The sequence below is a fragment of the Anguilla anguilla genome, chromosome 11, assembly GCF_013347855.1.
Source record: "Anguilla anguilla isolate fAngAng1 chromosome 11, fAngAng1.pri, whole genome shotgun sequence".
NCBI classification, from domain to species: Eukaryota; Metazoa; Chordata; class Actinopteri; order Anguilliformes; family Anguillidae; genus Anguilla; species Anguilla anguilla.
This window is the reverse complement of record NC_049211.1, coordinates 14,437,021-14,463,249: the sequence shown is the minus strand read 5'-3', so window position 1 is coordinate 14,463,249 and position 26,229 is coordinate 14,437,021. Positions and strand designations below refer to the sequence as shown.

The 26,229-nt window shown below is 38.8% G+C and overlaps 1 protein-coding gene across 3 annotated transcripts; it reads right to left on the bottom strand.

Moving 5' to 3' along the window:
* Positions 1-2,982: 2,982 nt before the first annotated feature.
* Positions 2,983-24,446, bottom strand: oprl1 (opiate receptor-like 1). Of its 3 annotated transcripts, XM_035381013.1 has the most exons (4): positions 24,215-24,437; positions 23,588-23,814; positions 6,835-7,190; positions 2,983-4,587 (listed from the first exon to the last, which is right to left on the bottom strand). In XM_035381013.1, the coding sequence occupies exons 2-4, from the start codon at positions 23,794-23,796 to the stop codon at positions 4,064-4,066; spliced, it is 1,089 nt and encodes a 362-aa protein (XP_035236904.1). In that variant the 5' UTR covers positions 23,797-23,814; positions 24,215-24,437; the 3' UTR covers positions 2,983-4,063. The 3 variants fall into 3 exon arrangements, with proteins under 3 accessions (XP_035236904.1, XP_035236905.1, XP_035236906.1); XM_035381014.1 differs by lacking the exon at positions 23,588-23,814 and having other exon boundaries at positions 24,181-24,446; XM_035381015.1 differs by lacking the exon at positions 23,588-23,814 and having other exon boundaries at positions 24,215-24,446.
* Positions 24,447-26,229: the final 1,783 nt, after the last annotated feature.

The following is a 26,229-nucleotide window of genomic DNA, read 5'->3' as shown; positions in this document are numbered from 1 at the left end:
TAACTGGTTTGCAAAACATGTGAAAGCAAAGGGAAATGTTAATGTTAAATGTATTTGCAGACAAAGACTTCTGTTGTGCTTAGTAGGTGATGATGAAGTGGATCCCCATTTCATTAAATGTGTTAGCAATAGAGAAAAGCTATGATGTCATGCAGCACATTCTGGCATTGCTTGGAATATTTCAACACACAATTTCTATCATTGCAATTCCATGCATTCAGATATAACTGTACTTGGGCACATATTCAAGCCTTCAAGGTCCAAGGTAGTCACGGAGACTTGGAGTGGGGAGAGGGGGGTGGGGGCGCTGTGTCAGAGCAAAGACCCATCAAGCCTGATGCAGGAGGTGTGGCAGGGACTGCATGCAGAGAACTGTGGGCGTTGGAAGAGAGCTGCATGAGCCCTTTGATGGCTTCAAAGTGTACCAGAATAGCATGAAACAGAAAACACTTTGGAGAGGTGGACATGAACATAGCATAAAAAGCCAATGCCTGCATTAGGGATGGTGCCGAATACAAATACCATATTCAGCAACACTCAAATACTCATGGACATGTTGTGTTGTCCCTGTAGGGGACATGCCGCTACTTCTCATAGTTGGGCACCAAATTGTAGAAGATGTACAATATCCTCACAGGTGGAGCCATAATTTAATAATCAGTCTCATAATTTTGAATATACAAACTATAAATTGGTAACTTAAATTAATAACTAAATTAATTATTATCAAAATTACACAATAATAGTCTATCTTAACCACATTATAATATACATTCAGCTAATACTAAATGAATATACAGTAAATGATTTAGCTAAGGGGTGAAGGTATTCTATTAAATTCTTTGGATTAGCAGCGGCTTACTCAATTCAATACAAGGGTAATATAAATACAGACAACCGTGTAAATATAATAAAGTTTATTAAACACAAAGTACTGAAAAGGCAAAACACAATACTCTACAATGATGTATAACAAACCATGTGAGTGCACGTGTATGTAGGTGTTGTGTGTGTGCGCGTGTGTGAGTGAAGAGTGTTGGATGTTCCCCTACGTGGGGGGTTGGGTACCGTGGACACGTGTTCACGGAGAACAAAGGAACAAGATGGAATGTGAATGGAGGGATTTTTGAATCTAGACAAAGCTAGTGAGAAACATAGAGATCAACATGCTGTGTTATGACCGGTTAGTAATTAAAATAGATCACATGCACGATATGTTCTGTGCGTGACATATATTAAATATGTAGCGCGGTGGATGGCTTCGAGCCAACCGAACATACGGAATGTTTACATTTATCATTAAAACACAATAACAGTCAGTTACATACATCCAATCATAAATGTGGCTACATTCCATCACTAATTATGCTACGCCCCGAGTTACCGCCTTACTTGTGTGTCCTTTGCTCTGGGTTGGTTGTTAGAAAATGTTTCCTGGGTTCCAGTGCGAAGTCTGTGGAGGTTGTGGTGGAAAGGGGAAATTGGTCGCCCTTTCTGTTCCAAAACACGCAACCGGATCCTCCGCTAGTCACTTGCTTCTTGGAACTCGCTCTGCAGGATGCGTCGGTCGTGCGTGGCTCTCCTGGTTCTTTGACCACCTCTAATCATAGGAGTGCTTCGGGCGCCTCGTTTCCCAGCAGCCGGTAGCCAAGGATATTCGAGCCTCCGCTGCAGGCCTTGCGAACTCTTCCTGGCGTGTGGACTCACGCGAGAGGGAGACGGGAGAAGGGTGGCGAGTCCAGGGAGATGAAAATGGAAGAGAGAGAAATGGAAAAGGAAAGAGAGCGAAACTAGGGCAATTGAAGGCTACGCTTTTCGAATTTACAGTAGGCCAATACTTTAACAGGAGAGCTGCAGAAGGGGGCGTGGTTAAGTGAGTTACTCTGAGGGAAACATATGGGATTTGGAGTTCAGTGTCTTTTGTAGGCCATGGTACCTACATCCCCAAATGTTTTCTCCTCCCGATTTTGCCCAATATTATTTGAATTTGAATCTTTTTTCAAACCTCTTTGGTGCAATTCACTCAGAAGTCAGCACAAAGCTTCTCAATTAGACACACACACACACACACAACAGCAGAGAGACAGCAAGTGAGAGTTTCCCATAAGAGTAGATAGGCCAGCGTGACTCCATCGCGCTTTGGGGACTTAAAATTACTCCAGTGCCGTAAATCCTCCTCCATACATGACTTTCCTAAATATTTGAGCTTGAACTAACAGGGTTTTTAAAATTAGAAAAATCCATTTGCTTTACTACCCCCCGACAATCGACAGTAGGTGCTCTTACCCAGATGCGAACGTGTCGCAGTCTACTCCAGCACACTGTTTTGACACAAGTTTCCCAATCAACCATTATCAAAACTTACTTTGCTCTCAGAGATAGCTTGAAGAGTGTGACCGTTTCCTTCTGTAACAACAGTTATCTTTGACCTTCCAAATCTCTATGTTGAAGACATATTGTTTGATACTGTGCTCATACAAAGGCAAGATATTCATGAGGGATAACGGACAAAATCGGTGACTCTGTTCAGAGCAATGATTGACAGTCACAGTTAGCACTGGCATGGTCAAAATTTTATTTCAGCCATGGGGCCTATCTCTGTAACTCAGAATGAATGCCATGGCTGGATACAGCACCTAAAGGCCTGACAAAGTGTAGCTTGTGAATTTTCTTTATCTTTATTTTAAAAAGTAAGGTACTTTCTGTTTTTTAAAAGCATTCATCCACCTCTCTATCTAGCTGCTCATCTTTGCCTCATACAGTTTGGAGAGAAAAATATTTCTGCATCTTTGTATCTGTATAAAGAAAGAAAAGCACATATTGTCCAGTATACGTAAGGATGGTCAGGAAGAAACTTGAATCAGTGAAACACAAGAATAAATTTTCTTTCTTTTTTTTTTTTTGGGGGGGGGGGGGGGGGGGGGGGGTATTTTAATTCATGTTCTGAAAAAAATGCTTTTAACTTTAAGCTTTAGAAAATCATGGAGCATAACCAGAAAACTGATCATTTATTCAGTCCATTTTTAAATAAATGAATAAATATATACTGTACATAACAAAACAAATCTCACAAAGAAGACCAACCATTATTTCTAAATTTTCCATGACATATTTATAAGATTTGGTTTATAATGAGTCTATCAACATTCGACTGTTCAGAAATGTAAACTGATATACTGTTGTCCCTGTGTTACACAAATAGAGAAACAAAGTGGCACATGTACAATACTAGATCAGAGACTGAGTACATGTTAAAATAGAGAGGTAATATATGAAAATGACCATAGCAATATTCATACTTAAATTCATGTATATGTTCATGTCAATATAATACCACATGAATTTTGTTCTGCAATACTTTTTAAAAAACATTATATGTTATATACTGTGTGTATGTATATATATATATGTGTGTGTGTGTGTGTGTGTGTGTGTGTGTGTGTTGCTAAAACAATGCTACAGAATACACACACACAAACACACACATACTATATATATATATATATATATATATATATATATATACTTTTTAAAAATGTCTTTACAGGACAACAAATAATTACAGAACAATAGATAAAGCATTTGTTATTTTCCAAATTACAATAAGCTTTCAGTCTTATTAAAGTCTTTCTCCTTCCTTAAAGTCTTTTCTTCACGGTGTCCCATGTTTTTCAAAAGCGAAACAATGAAAGAAAAGCACCAGGATCAGAGCATTTAATCCTCAAGGCTAACTTTAACATACTGCAGAACATTTAAGGCCATTGAATTCTTTTCTTCAAACCAGAGTGCTAACTATACCAAATAATAAAGTAAAAAATGATAATAAGCTTATTTCCACTGCACAAAATAAAGAGGAAAGAAACTAAAGAAAACTGACAATGTCCAAAGAGATAAGACACTGATTAAAGCCCCTTTGTCCCAATAGGTGTGTCAAAGAGCGTCCCCATCGTAGATAGCTATGGGGACCCTCGTGTCGCTAGAGGGCAGTAATTTGGGTGAGTTCAGTGTTGGAATTGCCTGCTTTGGGTGGTGCTGTGCCAACCAGGGGCAGCTCCACGCCTAGTCAGGCGGGGTTACTGTTACCGTCTGCGGTCTTGCAATTGTAAGCCACCTCCCGGGCAATGCTCCGCATGCGGCTGGACTGCTGCATGTCCAGGCGGAAGGCCGAGGGGTAGCAGAACTCCCGGAAGCAGCGCTTGAAGTTCTCGTCCAGGAAGGCGTACAGGACGGGGTTGAGGCTGCTGTTGACGTAGCCCAGGGCGATGCAGAAGTGCATGAGGGTGACCGTCAGCAGGCTGCCCAGGTTGACCGCCAAGGACTGGGCCAGGACCATGATCTGGATGGGCGTCCAGCACACCACGAACACGGCCACCACCACCAGCACCATGCGCGTGATGCGCCGCAGGTTGCGGTCCTTCTCCTTGGAGCCCGACAGGATGCGCACGCTGCGCAGCCGCTTGACCATCAGGCTGTAGCACACGCTGATGATGGCCACCGGGATGAGGAAGGAGAAGAGGAACACGCAGGTGCCAAACACGGGGAAGCTGCGCGGGTCAGGCAGGACCACAATGCACTCGATGCCTTCATCTGTTAGAGAGAGAGAGAGAGAGAAAAACACATCTGTCAGTATTTCCAGGGTAGGCTGTGGGTTCAGATTCGCCAAAACCTCTAGAGCTGAAATTTAATAAAGGGTTCTTTTATTTATTTTTTTTTTAATTTTTTGTCAACAAAATGTGTACGCTTTGATACAACAAGCTTCTCTAATGCATTCTTAGAGTCTTTTATCGTTGAATGGAAAAGCAAGCCAAACCCAGACAGAAGAAAAAGACAAAAAATCTTTAATGACCAGGTCGTTACCTCCTCCCAGGTCTAATATGCAGTACCTACTGAAGGCTTCAAAATGGGCACTGGTAAATGGGAATTCTGATGTTATGAAACCATAGAATAAACTAGTAGTTATCCTGCTATGATTGGCTGCCAAAATGTAATAATATATGTAATTCATAAAGAACTGAGAGTTATGAACATACATGTTCAGACAGGGAATAAAACTCCTGTGGTGAATAATTGTCGCTAACACTGGCTGTTCAAAATGAATTAAAGAATTGAAAAAAAATTAAAGAACAGAAAAAACAGGCTATAATTATTAACACCGCATATTCTTAAAGCATTCAAAATAAACTGGTATAATAAAATATCTGCAATGGTAATCCACAAGATTATGCCACTTCAATTTATAGAACCCTTTTACATTTAAAAAGGACATCAATTTATTTCCCATGTACTGAAAGTCTTAAGAAAATATGAATAATTCATAATTATCTGTTATGACAATGAATAACTCATTAAATAAAAGCGGTAAATTGAAGGTTTTGTTTCAGAATTGTTCTCTGTTGTGATGGACAATGCGTTGCCAGGGTGAAAATGTGTCAACATTGTGTGGTTGAGTGATCTGGGGATTATCAGCATAAGATTAGCATAATATTTAAAACCAACATGGTAAGTATAGCATACTGCCAATGCTGCACACTGGTCATGCTGCACTAATTGAATCACCTGAACAAATGCAATTAAAAATTATAAAGAAAATAGTACTAGAAGTTCTTATAGAAGATCTTAGAAAGCTCTTGGTTACTCTGAAACTTCACAGAGCAAGGTTATCTGTTCCTTTTTTTAATCAGACACATGGGAAGAGCCTTCAGCGAAATTAATCAAATAATTAGTAAATTATTCAGTGGAGAGATTTCCCCTGCACAACTCCCTCCACAAACAAACATCTACACACTACAAACAAACACACCACCATAGCTTCAGTGTGTCTACTTAGGCTTCTCAGTCTTATATCATGCACCATTATAAAAACATTTTTCTTTAAGTCAGAGTTAAGAATTGAAGCAAACCACTTTTCTGCCAGTTTACCAATCTCCTTTTGTCTCCTGTATAAATAATATATATTGAATAAATCTGCACCCTCTGCTCCAATTTTTGCTTTGGATCTTCCTAACATGCATCCGGTGGAGTTCTGACACGGTTGAATTCCCCCATCATTATCCATCAAAAAACCAACAAAAGTTATCTCTGTGGCTAGGGCCACAGCACAATCAACCATAACCAAGGAGCACAGCACATAAATTGAGCCAGCATTATAAATCGAAGAAGAAAGAAAAGGAGAAATAAAAGACAAAAAATAAAAAATAAAAAGAGCAGTAATCAAGAGGAATACCAAGAACATAATAGTGATTGCTGACATAAAGGCAGAGGATATGACTGAGTTTTCATCCTACACCCATTTTGCTTAATGTGCTTAAAGTAGACACTATTTGTATCATCCCATTTTCTGTCATCAATCACAAACAGCTGCACGCCGGAGACAGCAGAAGGATAAGAAAACAAAGGAAACTACCAGCAAGAATGCAAAAGTAAGATAAGCAGAAACTAAATAAATAAAGATTTTAGCATGATGTTGACTTTGCTTCCCATTGCCAACCCTTACAGCTACCGAACAAATTTTCCCAAGAATTGCATATTCTGATGTTTTTTTTCTTCCTCATTGATCTATTCTGTAAACACTTTGCAAATCTGTATTCACATTTTTAAAATAAATAAATAAAAACAAAAACAATTGCACTGTTCTTGGCCTAGTTTTGCCTTAGAAATGAGACCATATGCATACAAGATATGTTGGACCTCAGAAAAACTCCCTGATGATAACAGAAGGGTATGATGAGCTATCTATTGTCTGTAGATCACCATCATTAAATCACCCATGCTGTCTCTATTTAAAAATACCCATTTGAATATGAAATGAACTTGTTTATGGAAAGGAACACTTACCATTTGCCTCTACCTCCACATCCCCCAGAATCATAGCAGGCACCCCAATGGCAGAAGCCAGTATCCAGATGCAGATGTTGATGACCTTGGCCTTGTGTGGCGTGCGCATGTCCAGAGCTTTGACGGGGTGGCAGACAGCGATATAGCGGTCCACACTCATCATGGTGAGAGTGAAGGTGCTGGTGAACATGTTGTAGTAGTCAATGGAGATGACCACCTTGCACAGGACATTCCCAAAGGGCCAGAAGCCCAGAAAGACATCTGTTCCCTGGAATGGCAGTGTGGCAAGGACAAGAGAATCAGCCAGAGCCAGGTTGAAGATGTATATGTTGGTGGCCGTCTTCATTTTTGTGTACCTGAAACGAAAAAGCAACAACAAAATTAATGTTGAAGCAATATGACTGCACTGAAAAGTCCTCAGCAATATTATGTCACTGGAAATCAGATAAACATATTTAAGGTTCAGGAACCTGGATTCAAATTGTGGTTATATTCCCAATTACTACTACTCTACTACTACTATGTCTTTCAAGTTTTTAACCAACCAAATTATAACCATTTAATTGCTACATACACAATTTGATTATTGTGACCTCTTCAGCAGACAAGGACAGGGTGTAGCCTGTACTCAACATTCATATCCATAAGACACGTCTTATGGAAACCATTCCTCATCACTAGCTAGGTTAGAGCCGTTTAGAGCAGGTTGTCCCATGCAGAAATCTTACACTACCAGACAAAATGAAATAAGCAACATAAACTAGGCTTTAGCATAATATCATTATAGCTGAAGATCATTCAATGTGTAATAATGTTGTAACACTGAGCTACTGTATACTAACCTTAGACGCTATAGCAGTCTCAAACTCTGGACATTACAACCAAATAAAGTCTTTGATTCCACTTGTCGAAGCTTGAAAGGTATTTAATTGTCGCTAGCTAATGGTAGGCCTACGTACTTACCGATCCACCATATTCTGTGACAAGTTCTGGGCGAAAATGGGCACTATGGGCTATTTTAATATTGCAGTGCCTGTTTGCACCAGAAATAAAATACATTTATTTTAGGGCCCTTCATTTTTGAGAAAAAAAAAAAAAAAGGATTGCATTATCTGGATCCAGAGAAGGAGGAATGCTAAGGCATTTTCAACTTAGCTTGCCTTACCCACACAAAAGTGGAAAGAGTTTAATTTGCATATTACATGTAGAAAGGCTTTCACTGGACTTAGGGTTTTTGTCACATAACTGACACCCAGTCAACCCCGCCCACTGAAAACCTGGCGTTTTTGCAAGAACCATTTTAAAGCATGTCTTAGCCATTTGCAAATGCAAAAAGTATTAAAGCAATTCATCAGCAAAAATTCACATATTTCAGTTTCCAAGACCTTTTAAGTGTCAGACAAGACTGCAACTGTGTGACCAGCCAAATTGACAATCAGTTGTCAGATTCTGGCTGTCAATCAGAGGGTGGACTTTTCAGATACATTTTTCTGCTGAGAGGTTATATTGGAAGGGAGGGGGGGGGGGGGGGGGGGTGGGGGGGTGGCACGGTGGTGCAGTGGGCAGGAAGAAGGTTGTGTGTTTGAATCTCAGCTTGGGACCTTTCTGTGTGGAGTCTGCATGTTCTCTCCATGTCCGCGTTGGCTTCCTCCAGGCAATCCGGCCTCCTCCCACAGACATGCATGTAGGCTAATTGGAGACTCCAAATTGACCATAGATATGAGTGTGTGAGTGAAAGGTGCGTGTGCCCTGCGATAGATTGGCTGCCTGTCCAGGGTGTACTCCTGCCTCTTATCCAATGCATGCTGGGATAGGCTCTAGAACCCCCTGCGATCACTGCTCAGGAGAAGCGGGTTTAGATAATGGATTGTTTGCTTTGTGTGCACAGTATTTACAGTGATTTTTGCTTTTTTTTTTTACGAGACTAGAAAAACAAATATGTACATGCTGCACTGTTATAGCAGACATATTCTGCCATTATAATTATACTATATCCACTGAAATAGTGAAAATCCAATATTTCTGGCCCAATAAGGATTTCTAGTACATATATTGTCAAGAGAATTCAGTAAAATATTAAAGTAGTAATGCAGCCTGTAACTTTTCAATTTAAATTGGACTTATTTTCATAATGTATGCATGCTTAAAACAAATATAATTTTTGTATAAAAAGAAATGCATTGCAACTAAAGTGAATTTTGACTTTTTTGTGGTTTTCCAAAGGATATTCTCTTTTAGTTTTTAAAATGTATAACTATAGAGAGAATATTGTACGGCTCATTTATATTTTATCTCCTGGGAGTTGACTAAGCTTTATCTCTTCTGGAAGTATAATTATAAGGCAATTATGCAGTGGAATTCTATTTTTTACAGCAGCAGAATTATATAATGAGAACATTAGGCTTGTCACCAAGGGCTCATTGGAAAGGAAGAAAAAGGATTAACTACTTTGCTGCTGCCCTCAACCAAATATACCAATTAGAATATTTAATTATATCTTTGAAAGTGCCTCCGCATTTATAATTTCCATGTGGTAAATGTCCAACCTCTCACCCTAGCCAACACCACGGCTATTGGATAAGCACAGCCAGCATCATATAAAGCTTCTGTAATTTCACTCAGTGGGGGAGACCAGCTCCATACACAGAAATCCATGCAGAATGCCTGATGACCTGGTCATTTATTACTATGTTGTTTTTTTTTTTTTTTTTTTTTTTTTTTTTTAAATAAATCTTTCTGGCATGAGAACATATCTGTGCTTTTTAATGATCATTTAAGGCAGGGACACCCATGATAAACCAATTTGCTGACCTTTGAATACTTACCACTGCTGCTTGCTAGCACATGCACAGACAGACACCAACAACATATGCCTCTTGAAACCTAAATGTGCTTTCCCCCTACCCTGGGTTCTCCAGCAACCCTCCCCAATCTGCCCCACCCTGCAGTGCCCCCCCCCCCCCCCCCCCAAAAGAAAATCACAAACACTGCTGAGAAGGGCATGCTTCTCATTTAGCCATCATTTTTCATGGTTTATTCTTTTCTCCTTCCACGGGTACAGAGGTTACGGGGGAGAATAATCACTTGATCAGCAGCATACATTTTTCATAGCATGTGCAATGATTTATTAAAAATCATGCAGCATTTTTCTGCCCTGCAGTAGAACATCATAGAAGCGACACGCTGGAAAAATGTGCTTTCGTTGTATATACCATGCGGTTTCAAATATTCATCATTTGCTTAAATTATTCAGCATGTGCTTGGATTAATAAGACACCGAAGAGGAGGCCTTTTAATTCAGCTGGGATGTATTTTTATTATTATTCTATACTGCAATGCTGAGAGATCTGTACAGTACTTATTCAATTTAAAGGGAGCTGATGTGTGATGTGAACTGTTTCATTCAGGCGGTTAACAGATCAGCTGATACATGTTCAATTGTGTCCATTCCCTCTCTCTGATGGATATTAGTCACCAAAAGATACAGTCATCCCTTGATTAAGAACATGAAAAATAAGAGAGCCTATTCATTGCTACACCAGGAAAAAGCATCCTTAAGGTTAGTTGTTCCATCATTGAATAATTATTTATAGCAGCATAGAATTGATTGGCTGTCTTTCTCATCCACCCCCCCCCCCCCTCCCCCCACGCACACACACACACACACCTCTTGATAAGGAATAGGTAACCTTCTGAAACTTTTAAACTAAACTTTGTCTTCTATTCTTGTAACAACCTCTTGCATCTATTGTCACCCTGTCCATGATGCTTTCCCTCCAATGTCCTGGCAACGTGGCTACTGTGAGGTGATGCAAAGTCCTGTGTGGGATCGTGTTTCACGATTGAATCTGTGCCACCTGCGACACTAACACCAGCATTGTGAGCAGCCCACTGTTCTGTCCTCAATGTCCACCCACATCTCAATATAGTTATGTGCATTGTCCTACAATTGAGTCAGAGTTTGATGATGACACATTTTAAGCAAATGGAAGCTGAATATGTAATGTGATATAAACGGAAGGGAAATTAAAGGGCACTAAGTCAATCTTATGGGATCTACTGAAAAGCTTTCTACTAAACCCTGCTTTTTGAAATGGCTTTGTGCCATGCACGACTAAGCTTCAGGCTGTTCTTTTCACTTAGCAGGTTTATGGGGTTGTTATTGAGGATCTGGGCATTCACCTAACAGCCTAACTGATTATCTGAGGAGATCATAAAGACTTTTGTTAGAATTAGTAGTACTGCAATGTGCAAACAGCTTATGTTAACAATTACACACCTTCATAACACAAATAGAAATACATACCCCAACAAGTTTTCCTGAACTTCCTGAACATTTTACACTGTGGGCTTCATATAAATTATCAGCCCTGTCCCAAACCAGTCTATCCAGCATACAGACTCATTGTATCACCCCCTCTATAACTGACATTTGTAAGATGAAATTGCATTCTCTTCACAAGTGTGAATCTTTTTAAATGAGCTTTGCTGGGATTGTGTGGAAATGATTGGGCAAGGACCTGAAGAGAACACTCCGCGAACAGTCTTTCTCTTCTCTTTTCTCTAGAAAATAAAGCGTTCAGGTAAAGAGAAGTACAAACCGTGCAGTCGGTATAAAATCATTTGCACTTGAGTACACTGCTGAGTGAGAAGAAAATGCAGCCCAGACAAAACAAAAACAGGGAAGATTAATTTAAAGATGCATTAAGATTGCAAGAGATAGGAGAAATAAAATGTGGCATTACAGATACATAGCAGCATAATGTAACACTGCTGGTGTGCAAAAATATGTCCCTTTTAATTTCGTGCATTGTTCAAGTAAAAATTTGTATTCAGAGGAAATTGTAATGGCATTAAGGTTTTTCACATTTGTTCTGTCAAACGTAAGAAACCAGCTTGCCCCCAAAAAATAGGTACTTGCCAGGATAAGGCAAAGATTACTTGTGACATGAAGCATAATGAAATGAATGAATAAATAAATATGTTTTGGGGTAATAATAAGTAGCTAGCCTAGGACAAAAAAAAAAAAAACCAGACACCATCTTGCCTTTATGCAATGGCACATTCAAATGAACAATTCCAAAAAGTCCAATGCATTCTGCAAAGTTTTGGCTTTTGCTTTGTCCTTCTCATCTGGTTATTTATTTATTTATTTATTTATTTATTTATTTATTTATTTATTTATTTATTTATTTATCTATTTATTTATTTATTTATTTGTTCATTCATTCATTCACTGTAGTCATATTTCTTAAGTGGAAAAATAAGACTGATGACTACTACCAAAAATGCTACCCATCTTGCATTCTGAAAAACGGAAACATTGTAAACTGTAAAATGTATATGCGTCAATTGCAAATAAACCAAAAGCTACTGAACAAGAAACGTGTTTGTAAGATATACAGAATGAACTGCAAAAGAGGTAAGAGATGGATTTTGACTAGTTATAAAAGTACACTGAATATAACTTTAAAAAGGAGCAGCTGCTCAACCTTAATGGCTTCTAGCACTGTTAATAAATAAAATAATCAGTCAATGTATCCAGAACACACTGATAATATGTCTGTTATTCTATATGAAAAGGTACTGTAGCATTTTGTCTATTGTTTCCTTCTTCCAATATCAAACCTCCATCATATCAGACCTAACATACCAAGTTCACCAAGGAGAGGTAAATTTTCAGTTTATTGTTTTTAAAGTCTTTTTTAATAAATGGAATGCATGGTCTCAGTAACCAATATGACTGTACTAACCTAGGGGCACCAAATGGAGATTTGACTAAACTAAAATTATAAAATAGCCCAAAATCACTTCAGGCAGGTGGCCTAGTCTTGTTTATTTTTCCTATGCCTAATTTCACTTCAGCAGGTGCTACTCCTGAATCCTGAATATAGTTTTAAACAGAACATTTTATGCAGTGAATGCAGCCAGGCCAATGTGCCAGGCCAATGTGAATGCTCCATGGAGAATAATGGCCTCCTGCTTCATTTGTAATAAATTACTGGGATTTTACTACAGAATTTATTGCAGAGAAGGATAATTGCTAACTGCACTTGCGTCAGCACACTCCATAATTTCGAGGGAATGCATTCCCTTTGCAATGCTGTAAACCTTTCAAACAAACCCCATTTCACCGGTGACCAAGCATGTGCAATGATATTAAAATAACATTTGTTTTTAGCTGTGACAGGTAGTCTTGCTAAATATAGCACCTTGCCAAAATGTGCTATATTATAGACCTCTCCTTGACAAAACAGAATATAGAGATGTGTAATATTTTAATGTATAATTTTTTCCAATAAAATTGAATATAAGAAACAAAAATGCAAGTTAATTAATTAGTACAACTATAGTATTCTGTTTTAATTGGGACCCATTTAAAGATTTGAAATTAGGTTGTATTTTGTCAGTCGTTTTTAGTAATTTTTAGTTATTAGTTATTGAGGCTGCAGGTGTGCCATTTGACAAGTTGGTGGAGCCCTGTACAACACTGAGACATTGGCATTCCACAAGAATACCTACAGTACAATGACCACAGACTCTCAGTGCTTGCAAACATGGACATATGTTTATAATGATCTCATCTAGCATTCTGATACAACTTCATATGCACAGCAAAATGTTCAATCCGTTCTAATTCCTTTTCCTTTAAGTATGTGGGGCAAAGAGTCTGTATAGGCCAAAATACAGGAGATGTTTTTTGCGGACCTGAGGTGCTTAAAAAAGTAATAGCTTCAATTATTATTTAAGTCTCGTTTTGTGTCCATTGTCGAGGGCGATATGACCGTCGCGATTTGGTTGTTTACTTTCGTATTGGTAACCAAACCCTCATGTACCCATGTGGGTTGTTTCCCATGTAAACCATGTGAGTGCAGGTATCGAAAAAGGGTCACTTTAAAAAAGTGGATGTAAACATGCGGTCAAGAAAATAGGATATTGGCAAAAAATTTGAACTGGGCATCAAGGCCTGTGCTGTAAACTTAGCCTAATTGAGTACATTTGGTCCCTATTGGATAAACACTGTTGTTTGACCACACAATCAGCCCTGAATATGGGTTATTTTGCTTGCATTCCTAATATTCTTCCTAAACACCCCTGAAATGGTTTCATCACAAATTCTGCACACCCTCAATTATGGATTCCCCATATTGGTCTTTTCTGTCTAGATAGCCAGCATTTACTTACTTCAGCTAATAAGAATGACTTGTTCTTGTAGTCATACGCAGTGCATGCAGGCAAATGTGGCAGCATGGCAGAATATGGAATGATGCATTTTTATTATTAAAAGTCACAGAAGGGCTGTAAAAGCCAATGCTAACAGCAGGCTAACTACTGCAGTCTTTTGTGGCTGACACACATACGTCAGCCTGGAAGCCTGGGAATGTGCTGATTGGATTCTGTGTTTTATTGAAAGAAGCATACGACATTTACAATTCATAAGTCATGGGCTATCAAATATGGTGATGTTAAAATATTGGTTTAACATGTATGCCATTTTAACTTAATACATTAATTTGAACTTAAAAGTCTGAATTTCCATGAAGTTACTTTGGGTGATCAGTATTGCATACACACCATTATTGTCTACTTAGAAAAAAAAATCCATTGAGCTGAAATTCCATCTGCTGGTAGATTGGTTTAGCCTATTTATTTCACTTTTCCATGAGAGCAAAGGCTGCAAAAAAGTATGCTCGAGCAAGGAAGAAAGTGAGGAAAAAATATATTGACTTGCATTGAAATTCTAGTTTAACTTGCATATTATCGAGCCAGGATTGGGCCCTATATAATATAACCTAATATGCTCCCTTGGTAGGACTCAATTATTTATTCATGAGCCATTCTTATCAGGTACACAACCTATCAGACATGTTTTTTTTTTGTTTGTTGCCATTTTTCTCCCATTTTCTACCCAATTTAGTGTTTATATCTATTCACCTTGTGTATCATGGTCCTGGTCGATGCGCTATCCTCTGTCGGTCTTGGGAGGGTGTAGACTACCACATGCCTCCTCCGATACATGTGGAGTCGCCAGCCGCTTCTTTTCACCTGACAGCAATGAGTTTTCACTGGGAGAGCGTAACGCGTGCGGAGGTTCACGCTATCTCCCCCAGATCCCCTCCCTGCTGAACAGGCGCCCCGACCAACCAGTAGGAGTCGCTAATGCAACAATCAGGACTCATACCCTCACCGGCTTCCCAGACTGCCCTATCAGACATGTTTTGAACTTAAAATGAAAGCATTAATAAATTATCAGGGTCTCCTGGACTGATGATATATTTTCATATGTCAACCGATTTTAATAAACCTGACTTTGAAAAGTCTATAAAGAAATAAAATAAATCCTCCCTTTGAATTTTTAATACTGCCGTGTCACAAGTCATTTCATAAATACAAATACAAAAGGACAAAGATAGGTCAAGGAGATACTGAGTGCTTAGTTGATTTTAATCACTCAAAACTGAAAGGGGGTAGCTAAATTGTTCAATGAATTAATCTAATCTGTCAAGTAAGTGTCTAATCAGAAGAGTCAGTCAGACCCTTCTGTTTAATGTCTTAAAATAAATAGCCACACACAAAATGAGTTCCCAGGGTCCAAAAAGGAAAATGCTTAGTTTTATCAGAAAATCTTTCTAATTGAGATTTTACTGTGCTGAATAATACATTTCCCATTATGACTTGTTATATTATAACAATTATATATCATTGTGAAGTCAATTTGATTTGAAAATAAAGCCCAAAACAAAATTTGGCCACAAATATAAAATTCAGCAAAAAAAAAAAAAAAGTCTGTGAACAATAAATGCTATACAGAGACAGGCACTGTGTGATTTTACACTTGGAGATGGAAATAGCCAAAGAAATAAAACATCGACATTTGCAGAGATGATGCAACCTATTTTCTGATTACTGACTTGCCCCAGGCAAGTGTCTTGTCATGTAAAAAAATCAATTTTTCTCAATCAACTCTTCTAATCATCCCCCAGTCTATCGTATGATAAATCCTTTCCTCTCCACTGCAACTAATATACGGTAAGCACTCTGGCACAAAATCACTGCCAGACATTACTCAGGTGCCAAATCAGAGTTTCATTTATCATATTTCCTCAAAGCATTACCGTTAAGGCAAAATCCTCGCTCTGATTTTACTTCACTCCTTTTGTTCAATTGCTATAAAAACCACAGTACCCTTAATGCCTAGCGACACCACAACACCACAGCTTTAACATGGACACTGCCACCTCCCATTGGCTTTTGTATGCTCACAGTACAGATTACCCCTCACCTAGCAAATAAACACTTTCATGCTTCCCCGAGTAGTATAAACAGTAATATTGTCGGTGCAGAAATAGCTCCGCAATTTTTTCTGCTTCAATCTCCGGAGTATGAGAGCACAGCTGTGCAATGGAGTCTGTTTGAGTGGGGGCTTGAATTGAATTCTTAGGAATTCTTTCATTAATTGCTTCCTTCTTCCGCCAGCAAGTCTGGGGTTTTCACTTTAATATGATTTCCAGATTTGTGGAATGATCTCATTGCCATTTACCTAATGGTTTTCTAAATCGCCACCCGCATCCCCTGGACCCATTGTCTCTGTCATTGCCTGGGCAGTTAATTGCCCTGCAGTAACCTAATTACTGTACATGTTGTTTGTAATATTAATTTAAATTATGGGAGACTGTCTCACTTCAAGGCAAGGCCAAGCACTGGAAGGTATATGCAACCCAAAAAAGGAAATATTGTGGGTATATATACCATGGTGTACACATCCGCCAATTACCAAAATATAGATGGTACTACTGTTCAGGTACCTCAGAGCTGTCTCTCATTATCAGTTATCAAAAACAGGAAAACAGAGAAGATAATTAAAAATGAAAAAGTACACATCAACTAGTGGCACAATCCATTTCCGTGTAGTGATGTGGCACTATAATGAGGAAAAATACCCTGATTACCATGCCTGTAGACAGATGTAATGCATATATATTTATATGATGCTGTAAAAGTAATAATAAAAGCACTAGTTCAAGATTAATCTCAAGATCACACTATCACAGGTGACACTGTGGTGTGGTGAATAGCACTGTTGCCACACAGCCAGAATCCTAGGATAGGCCTCAAACTGCTCCCCACAACTGCTCCCCAGTGCTCACACACTGAATAGGAGTAAGACCAAAAGAAAATGGATGGATAGATGGATGGATGGAATGTAGCCATCCGTTGTTAATGTTTTAACCCACAAACACCTTTGTTTTTTTACATTGGCCCAGTGTAAAATTATTAATCTCTGGAATGAAAAACGGAGTTAACAAAGCTATAAATATTTTACAGGACTGGTTCGCTGAACAGCAGAATGTGAGTTAATACAATTTATTTATGGTTGCTGTGCCAACATAAAAGGGTTGTCACCAGAGTTTGGAATGTATTATCTACAGAAACTCTTGAACTGTTTGAGCAAATTAAAAAGTGCTATTGTAAGCAGTTGCTTAATTTTTAATTGGGAGATTTTTTTTTTTTTGTGGTGATTGAACAGAATTATATCATTCAATGTTATGGTTTGTTTTATTTTTATTCTGGAAAATAAATTACCAGTTCAAAAAAGCAGCAATGGTTTAGATCTGTCAATCAAAATCCAAACTTTGTCAATCAAATTCCAAGCAAACTATTGCATTCCTGTCATTTACTGTGTATCTTGCTTGCACACTGCTGATGGGAGATTCCCGCCAGTTCAGCTTGTTTTCGTTTTTGCCCAAGAAAAAATCAGCCTACAATCTCTAATGAAGGGGTAAACATATTGATCAAGTGAAATAGAATGTGATTGTCAAGAACTAAACAACCCTTTGACATTTTCTATCAAATCTATCACTCTCATCTCTAAACTTACATAAAATGCAAACAATATATTAATACAATGCAAAAGAAAAAAAAAAAAAACATAACATACTTGTTTCATGAATAGGAGAGATGCATTTTTTTTCATCTAAGACCAAAATAAATAAATAAATGAATAATATATTTCTTGTTTAAAAAAATAGTTCCTCATTTGTGTAGTGTGCTATTTCTGAGTATTCACTTTTATTATTGTGGACACTCATTCTCCAAACGGTTGTTTAATTCAGGTCAAACAACTATGAAACAATAAAGCAATTACTCAATGCTCATTCACACTATGAACGCATTATATATGTGATCTGAATAAATGATGCTTCCATACAGGTGTACTGCATGATACAATTAAGCTATTAACATCATGCTGAGCAGGCCCAGTTGACCTCGATTTTGGATCAAGATGGCAAGAGGAAAAGATCTAAGTGACTTTGAAAGTGGGCTCATTTTTGGGGAACAGATGGCAGTGATTCCACTAAGTAGAACAACCAAGTGGCTCCACTTTAAAGGCTGGCAGCTGCCCCAACCCTCTTCCAGTAACCACGGCGGTGCAACATGCAAAGCAAGCAGCTCCACTGTCCTGCAAACAGTGGTAGAAGAGCTATTGCAGCACAGTAATGAGGAGCTCAGTCAGGGGGAGCAGCCAGCTACACACTCTCCTAGCTGAATTTCAGAAACCGCTTCTGGACAAAGACAGTGAATGCACATGGACTAATGTCACCAAACATGACATTGATACAGGTGCAGCCCTGCCTATTCGTCAGTGGCTGTGGCTTATTCCCCTGGTGCAGAAAGCAAAAGTCGAGGCACAAAAGAAATAAATGGCAGCACCCGGGTTTATCCACTGCTCTGAAAGCCCGTGGGCCTCTCCACCAGTGCTGGTAAGAAAAGAAAAGAAAAACTCTGTTTCTGTGTAGACTACAGGCAGGTTACTTCACTTAACTACTGAAGACTCTTAGCCTCTCCCCAGTATTTCTGATGCATTAGATGGCATACGGGGCTCTATATGGTTCTGTTCACTTGACCTATACAGACGGGTGAGACATTAAAGGAAAAACCAACATAAAGTGCCTTAGTAAGGTGTTGGGCCACCAGAACGGCTTAAATGTGCCTTGGCATAGATTCAACAAGTCTCTGGAACTCTACTGGAGGGACATAACACCATTCTTCCAAAAGATATTCCCTCATTTGGTGTTTTGACGATGGTGGTGGAGAGCGCTGCCTAACACGTCGGCCCAAAAACTCCCATAAGTGTTCAATCCGCTTGAGATGTGGTGACTGCAAAGGCCATAGCATATGACTTACATCATTTTCACACAAATCAAACCATTCAGTGACCTCTTGTGCCCTGTGGATGGGAGTATTGCCATCCTGGAAGAGACCACTCCCATCAGGATACAGAGGTTTCATCATAGGATAAAGGTGATCATTCAGAATAACTTTGTATTGCAGTGACCCTTCCCTCTAAGGGGACAAGTGGACCCAAATCATGCCAGGAAAATGCCCCACACAGCATAGCAGAGCCACCAGACCCTTTCACTGTAGGGGTCAAGCATTCAGGCCTCTACTGTTCTCTTGGTGTAGTCCACACATGCACTGGTCCACTTGTTGAGAGTATGGTGAGTCTACACCAAGAGAACTGTACAGGCCTGAATGCTTGACTCATCTGACCATATCACTTTTTTCCACATCTCTGTAGATCAGTGCCTGTGGTTTTTGCACCACTGAGGGATTTATGTACTGCAACCCTATTATAATATCTCTGTGTAGTTGCTGACACAGTCTGATCATGTCCTGCATTGACATTCTCAGTCACCTGAGGAAGATTTGCTTTTCTGTTTTTCCTTACATATCACACTAATGCATGAGCATCATAGAGTACTAGACAAAATATTGGACAAACGGAACCTGAGTAAACACAAAACAACAAGTTTTAAATTTGTTATTAAAATTTGTTTAATGAAAAAGTTATCAAACACCAATATCTCTCATGTGAAGAAGTTACTGCCCCCTAAACTTAAAGACCACCTCTACTCAAAAATGTTTAACTCCTCTTGGAAGCATGAAATCAGATTCAAATACAGATTGATTTTTGTGCAGACCTTTTCACCTGAGCACCTTTCTCACATTAGTTCACCGTAGACAGAGAGCTTCCCTGTACTTTCATGAAATCTGAGTTGGAAATGTAGTACGAGCAAAATTTGTGAGGTCACAAATATATTGTTCCTATCATGGTTCGCAATGCAAAGAAATGCAAAATACAGGAAAGCGATGTGGTAAAAAAAAAAAAACCTTCACACACAGAAAGCTGACTGACTAGTGAAATTGTTATGACAGTTGTGTTGAACAAGGCAGACTGGACAGTTTTAGGATGCAATCCTGAGGTAGTAACTTTCCTCCATTTGTTACTCCTACTTTCTAGTGGTGGATTACTTTCTTTTTCTTTCCAGCATGAACAAATTCCAAAATAAAACAAAACAAAAATCATAAACGTGCTCTAGGTGTGAGCTCCCGGTCTTGGCCCCAAACTGTGGAGAGCAGCACACCTTTAAGCACCTGGGCTGATCAGCTTACGCAACCCAGGTGTGTGTGCTCTCTCCACCAGCCGGCGCAGCCAAGACCAATCCGGTTCACCACCACAAGGTGTAATTTGTTTACAAAAATCACATGGATGGACTTGACAACATTGTGGGAGTCCGTGTTTGTCACTCACATTTTACAGATAACTACTTTCAGAACCTCATGCAGAAGTCAATGGGTTTTGCAAAGAAATGTATTCTTAATCCGGATGACATGCCTGCGATATATTTGGGGACTACAGCAGCAAGCATTTCCAATTTGCATATTCATACATGCTGGCATTGTCAATGAGGCTATAGGTGTAGAGATTCTACTAAGCCATTACTAAGCCATTCAATAATATAATATTTTTTAAGGTTTTAAAATACATCTGGAGGGGTACTTTCATAACTGGTAGCACCACTTTTAGCATCACTAACAGCAACCAAATGCTTCCTATAATTTTATATCAGTCTTTCACATCACTGTGGAGGAATTTTAGCCTACTCTTCTTTGCAGAACTGATTTAATTCAGACAAATTAGAAAGGTTTTCCAGCATGAACTTTCTGGTTGTGTTACAGCCTCTCTATCGGGTTCAAGTCAGGCCATTCCTAAATTTTCATTGTTTCTTTTCAGCAACTCAGTTATGGACATGCTCTCGTGTTTTGGATCATTGTATTCCTGCATAACCCAATTATGCTTCAGCTCACAGAAAAATGACTGGACATTCTCCTAAAGAATTTTCTATTACAGAGAAGAATTCATGGTTCCTTCAATAATGGCAAGTCGTCTAGGTCCCAAGGCAGCAAAGCATCCCCACACCACCCCACTACCACCACCATGTTTGCCTGTTGGTATGATGTTCTACTTTTGACCCATCTGTCCATAGAACATAAGGCTTGGGGATCATGCAGGTGCTTTTTTGCAAATGTAAGACAAGCATCGATGCTTCTCTTGGTTAATAGTGAACAATGTTCTTTTTGGTGATTTAGGCCTGGCTCGTAGATGGCCTTCCAATTGATCCCAAAGGTGTTGGATGCGGTTGAGATCAGGGTTCTCTGCAGGCCAGTCAAGTTCTTCCACACCAATCTCGACAAAAACATTTCTATATGACCTTGCTGTGTGCTCGGGGGCATTGTCATGCTGAAATAGGATAGGGCCTTTCCCAAATAGTTGGAAGCACAGAATCGTCTAGAATGTCATTAGATTAAGATTTGCCTTCAATGAAACGAAGGGGCCTAGCCAAAACCACAAAAAACAGTCGCACACCAAGGGGTGTCCAGATACATTTGGTCATGTAGTGTATATGTATGTGGGTTCAAAGCCAATAAATGTAGCATCACAGTCTTATGATACTTTAGCCCATTTGAGCTCTGGATAATGGTCCATGGCACAGTGCATTATGGGGCATGCAGATTTTCCTTGTATTTATTTATATTTCTCTTTATTTAATAATACCTTTGCGAATACTATCACACTATGCTAAGCACTGATCATTCAACTTTTCAGGACCATCCAATAATTCCATGTGGAAAACATCCAACTGAGCTCTCTCTCTCTGAATTTATTTTCAGACACATTTCACCTTTTTTAATTTATTTGAGATAACAGAATTTTTAATAAAGCTTTGACCAGGCGTGTATGTTAAGTAACTACACTAAGGCAATCCATAATATATTTTGTGTCTAATTGCCATGGTCACATATGGACAGTAGCTAGTGACTGTACTCAGAGTGACTGACATTAAGGAGCAGTGTCTTCAGAATAGATCTGACATAAATATACTTTTACTCCTGGTAAAAAAATGTATATAAATTAAGGATAACTGGAATCTTCTTAAACTCTCTCCTTAAACATCTTCTTCAAATGTTATTTAAGATATGAGCACATATTTATTATTTAAGATATGAACCCCCCCCCCCCCCCCCCCCCCCCCGCAACACACACACACACACACGCATGTATCTCCATGGTAAGTGTCTAACAGTGAAAGGAAGTGAGCACTGGGTTGTCTCTTGCTGTGCCTCTTTCTAGCTCTCTGTGCCCATCAGAGCTCTCAGCTCCATTAACAAAAGTGCAGCATGGACGTGAACAAACACATTATATGTGCCAACAGTATAATTATATGTGGCAACAGTCAACTAGCACAGCACAATCTCACTTCACACAAAAAAACTTCAGTGATGAAAATTATCTTTGAAGAAAAGTGCCCAAACGTAATCTCTAAACGTAACAAACTGTGAGCATGTAAATTGCATCACAGAGAATTCCACAGAAAAGAAGTGAGGAGGAGAATACCAAAACCAGTGTAAATACACCTTCAAAAAAATTGAATTACTGTATCGACTCCAAAATGAATTGATGAATGAATGAATGAATGAATGAATGAATGAATGAATATCATTAGAGAGTAGCACAATGTAAAGTTGTATGTTTGGTGAGCATTTCAGGGCAAAATGACTGCTATATTTCCACAAGATATGTGCCATACATTGCTGGTGGTTCAGATCCATGTAACCCATAATAATTATGCATCATCATCATTATTATTATTATTATTATTATTATTATACAATTGTTCCATAAGTCTAGAAGTGAGGCTGCATGGACCAGTGGCTGCCCAAGGACACATTAAATAAAAAAGGTTGTGGCCTGCGTCTTAGGGATACATACTTCAGCATGGAGAACAATGAGAAAAGGGAAAGGAACCTCGACAGTAATGAGGAAGGTGAAATGATGCTAAGGTATGAAATAAAATTTTTGATGTATAAAACCAGGATCACAACGAATTGCATTATTGTACTCGTGATCCCCATGATACATGGTGATACACATGATAATGAAAAGTGTAATGTATGATATCATAACAATAATTCATATTTTTGTTCATTTATTGCATCTATTTAAGCATAATTATGTGAAAATTGTGTTTTACATAATTAATTCTTCCATCGTCCATGTTTTAAATAAACTTGTATTAGGTCATATTTGAAATGAACAGTATTTTAAAAGTATATTGTTATTGTATATTACTAATCACAAGAAACCGTGCAGAGGAGCCATCAAGGCCTTAATTAAGGGTCCTCTCCAGCAAAGTCTCTCCTGGGACTATAACCAGTGACCATGGTTACCCATCTTGAGTCACTGCCACTGTGGCAATGGTAACTCCTACACTGTCTTGCTGAGGTGTCCCATTAACAAAAACATGACAATTCGGCATGTCAAATTAGACTCGGAATAGAACGCGTATATTGCATACAGTACGTGTAAATCCAAGAACCTGTTTAATATAGGAAAAGCATGAAGTCTTACCTGATGATGACATACATGACCAGGCAGTTTCCCACAAGCCCCACAACGCAGACGATCATGTACACCACAACAATGGTGATCTTCACACTCGTGGACAGGAAGCCGTCTGTCTCGTTATATGCACTGAAGTTGTTTTGGAAAATAGACTCGTTGTAAAATCGGATATGTCTGGGGTCTCTAAACCCAATGGGATCATCTGGAAACTCCATGGTGAAGCGCGCAAAAACCTAAGTTTGGTATGAAAACACAAATATAATGTAGTACCATAGCATAAGTAGAGGTTTTATTTGTAATGGCACACATTTACTCTTATGAAATGTAACTTAAAAAAAAAAAGATGTTGATATCTTAATTAAAATGATACCATACACTTCATATATAATACAAGAAGCATTGCGGGCATTACATTCAGCTGTTCGCCTCGATATTTACAAGCCACACTGCTAAAATGCCTTATTAATCCAAGCAATTAAATGGAAAGTGCCCCGCACGGAAAACCCTATTCTATTCTCACATAAAGACAAACTACTAATATGTAAACGTCGCCCTGAAATAATTGACTGCAGAAAGATTTCAGGCACAGTTGCACATACCGTATTGCGAGCTATGCGATATGCGATAATTCACCTGCTTCGTCTGCTTGTTTTCAATAAGCGTATCCTCCAAAATTTCAACGTTTCGGGCTCAGATGCTGTTTCGTGCTGTGAATGTTTTTCGTCTTTAAATTGTATTTTCTTCTCTGAGATCTTTTTTCCATACACGCGGGAAATACAGGTTACTGAAGATCCCTAAGATGAACGAAACATTTTTCATTTATTTATTTATTTATTTTTTTACAAACGAAGGAGGGCGGAGGGAGGGGGAGGTGTGGTTGGACGGTTGCTGGTAGTTTTCGATTATTCTGCACCCGTATGCTTTTTGTTCCTCTCCCTCTTTCTGTCTTTTCTGCTTCTCAGTCTGATTGCCCTCAACCTTGCACAGCTAGGAGAACTGCTGAAAGGACTGATTATATATATTCTTCTCCTTCTTGCTTCACTTCTTACCTTTCAGTATGTCTGTAGGCATCAGCTATAGAAATGATGTGTTTCTTTCTAATTCTCATTTTCCTTCTCCCCTTTTTCTGTTCCCTCGTGCCTTTTCCCTCCTATTCCTATGTTCCTATGTCCAGATATGCACATATGGAGCGTCAAAAAAGTTGTTATATAAATCGATTATTTCATTACAGAGCTCAGGATGGTGGAGTTGAATAAATTGCTGCCCGTTAATTACACTTCAAAAACTAATATATATATCTTACGTATACATTTAACTCCAATTTGTTATTCTTATACATTAAATTGCCCATACGACAAGCAAACAAACATATACACACACGTGCGCACACACAGAGGAAACTGTCCAGCGTTAATTCAACTGTAACAGTGTTTATTGAACTCTCAACAGATAACATTTGGTCCCGCATTCCAGTGTGGGAATGTGGGACCAAATGTGAGGTGTCTGTTAAGAGCTGAATCAGCACTCTTAGAGTTGAATTAACTCTGGACATTTTACTGTGCACACTCATGTGCGCGCGCACGCACGCACACACCCACCCACACACACACACACACACACACACACAACCTAATATATAGTCAGGCTATATCAAAGAGGCTAAGCTTTCCAAGGCCGTCTAATTACGTGTGAAACACACATCTGCAGGGGGAGCTAGTGTTCAGATTTGTATCGAATATTTACAAATAAATAAATAAATAAAAAATAGGGGAAAAGGACATGGGTTTACCCATGACTGTTGCTCTTTCTGGCTCATAACAGTTTCCGTCAGATCTGACTGAATGTTTTGGCCAAAAGCAACTTATTTCATACGAATCTGTGAAGTTCTTAATATCCTATTCGCTGAAGTGTCCTTAGATATTTGTCAACCTAACAAAAAGCATTGCAAATTTATTCAATTGAAACCTTGTCAAAATTGAGCTGACAACACATCAAACGAACAATCTACTTATCGTTCAACATTTTCCAGTAATACTTAATCGGCAGTAATCTTAGTGTTGTGAGAAATTCTGTTCAAATCGAGTCCGGAAAGGAGAATCATTTTGACCGCTGTCCGTGGTACTGACTCTGTGAATCTCTGAAGGCTTGGCATGAAAAACGTATGTTATAAAAGCCTCGGAAAAACTAGGTGGAAAATAATTTAGTATTTGATTCTATTTTGTTTTGTTTACACACTCATGCACTCACGCACGCACGCACACACGCTCTCTCTCTCTCTCTCTCTCACACACACACACACATATACACAGCAAAATAACAGGCGTTAGCTACACGAAAACATAAATCTGCAAAAAGCAGCATGTTCACTGATCCCCGCTATCACCGCAGGAAATACGAGTTTTCCTCTGGAAATTGTATTACTGTTTGCTGTTTGTGCATCATGTTCTGCGGATTTTTATTTTTATTTTTTTTTCCAAATGTGCTGGGACTGTAAAAAGCGAAATAACGATACAACGCCGTGGCAACCCCCACAGTAAAAAAAAATTCAGGTAAAATCAACTGTTACAGAATCCCTATTGAACTCATATCTTATCTCATATCATAGCTGCATTTTGACACTGGACATTTTCCTGTGCACTACAGTACAG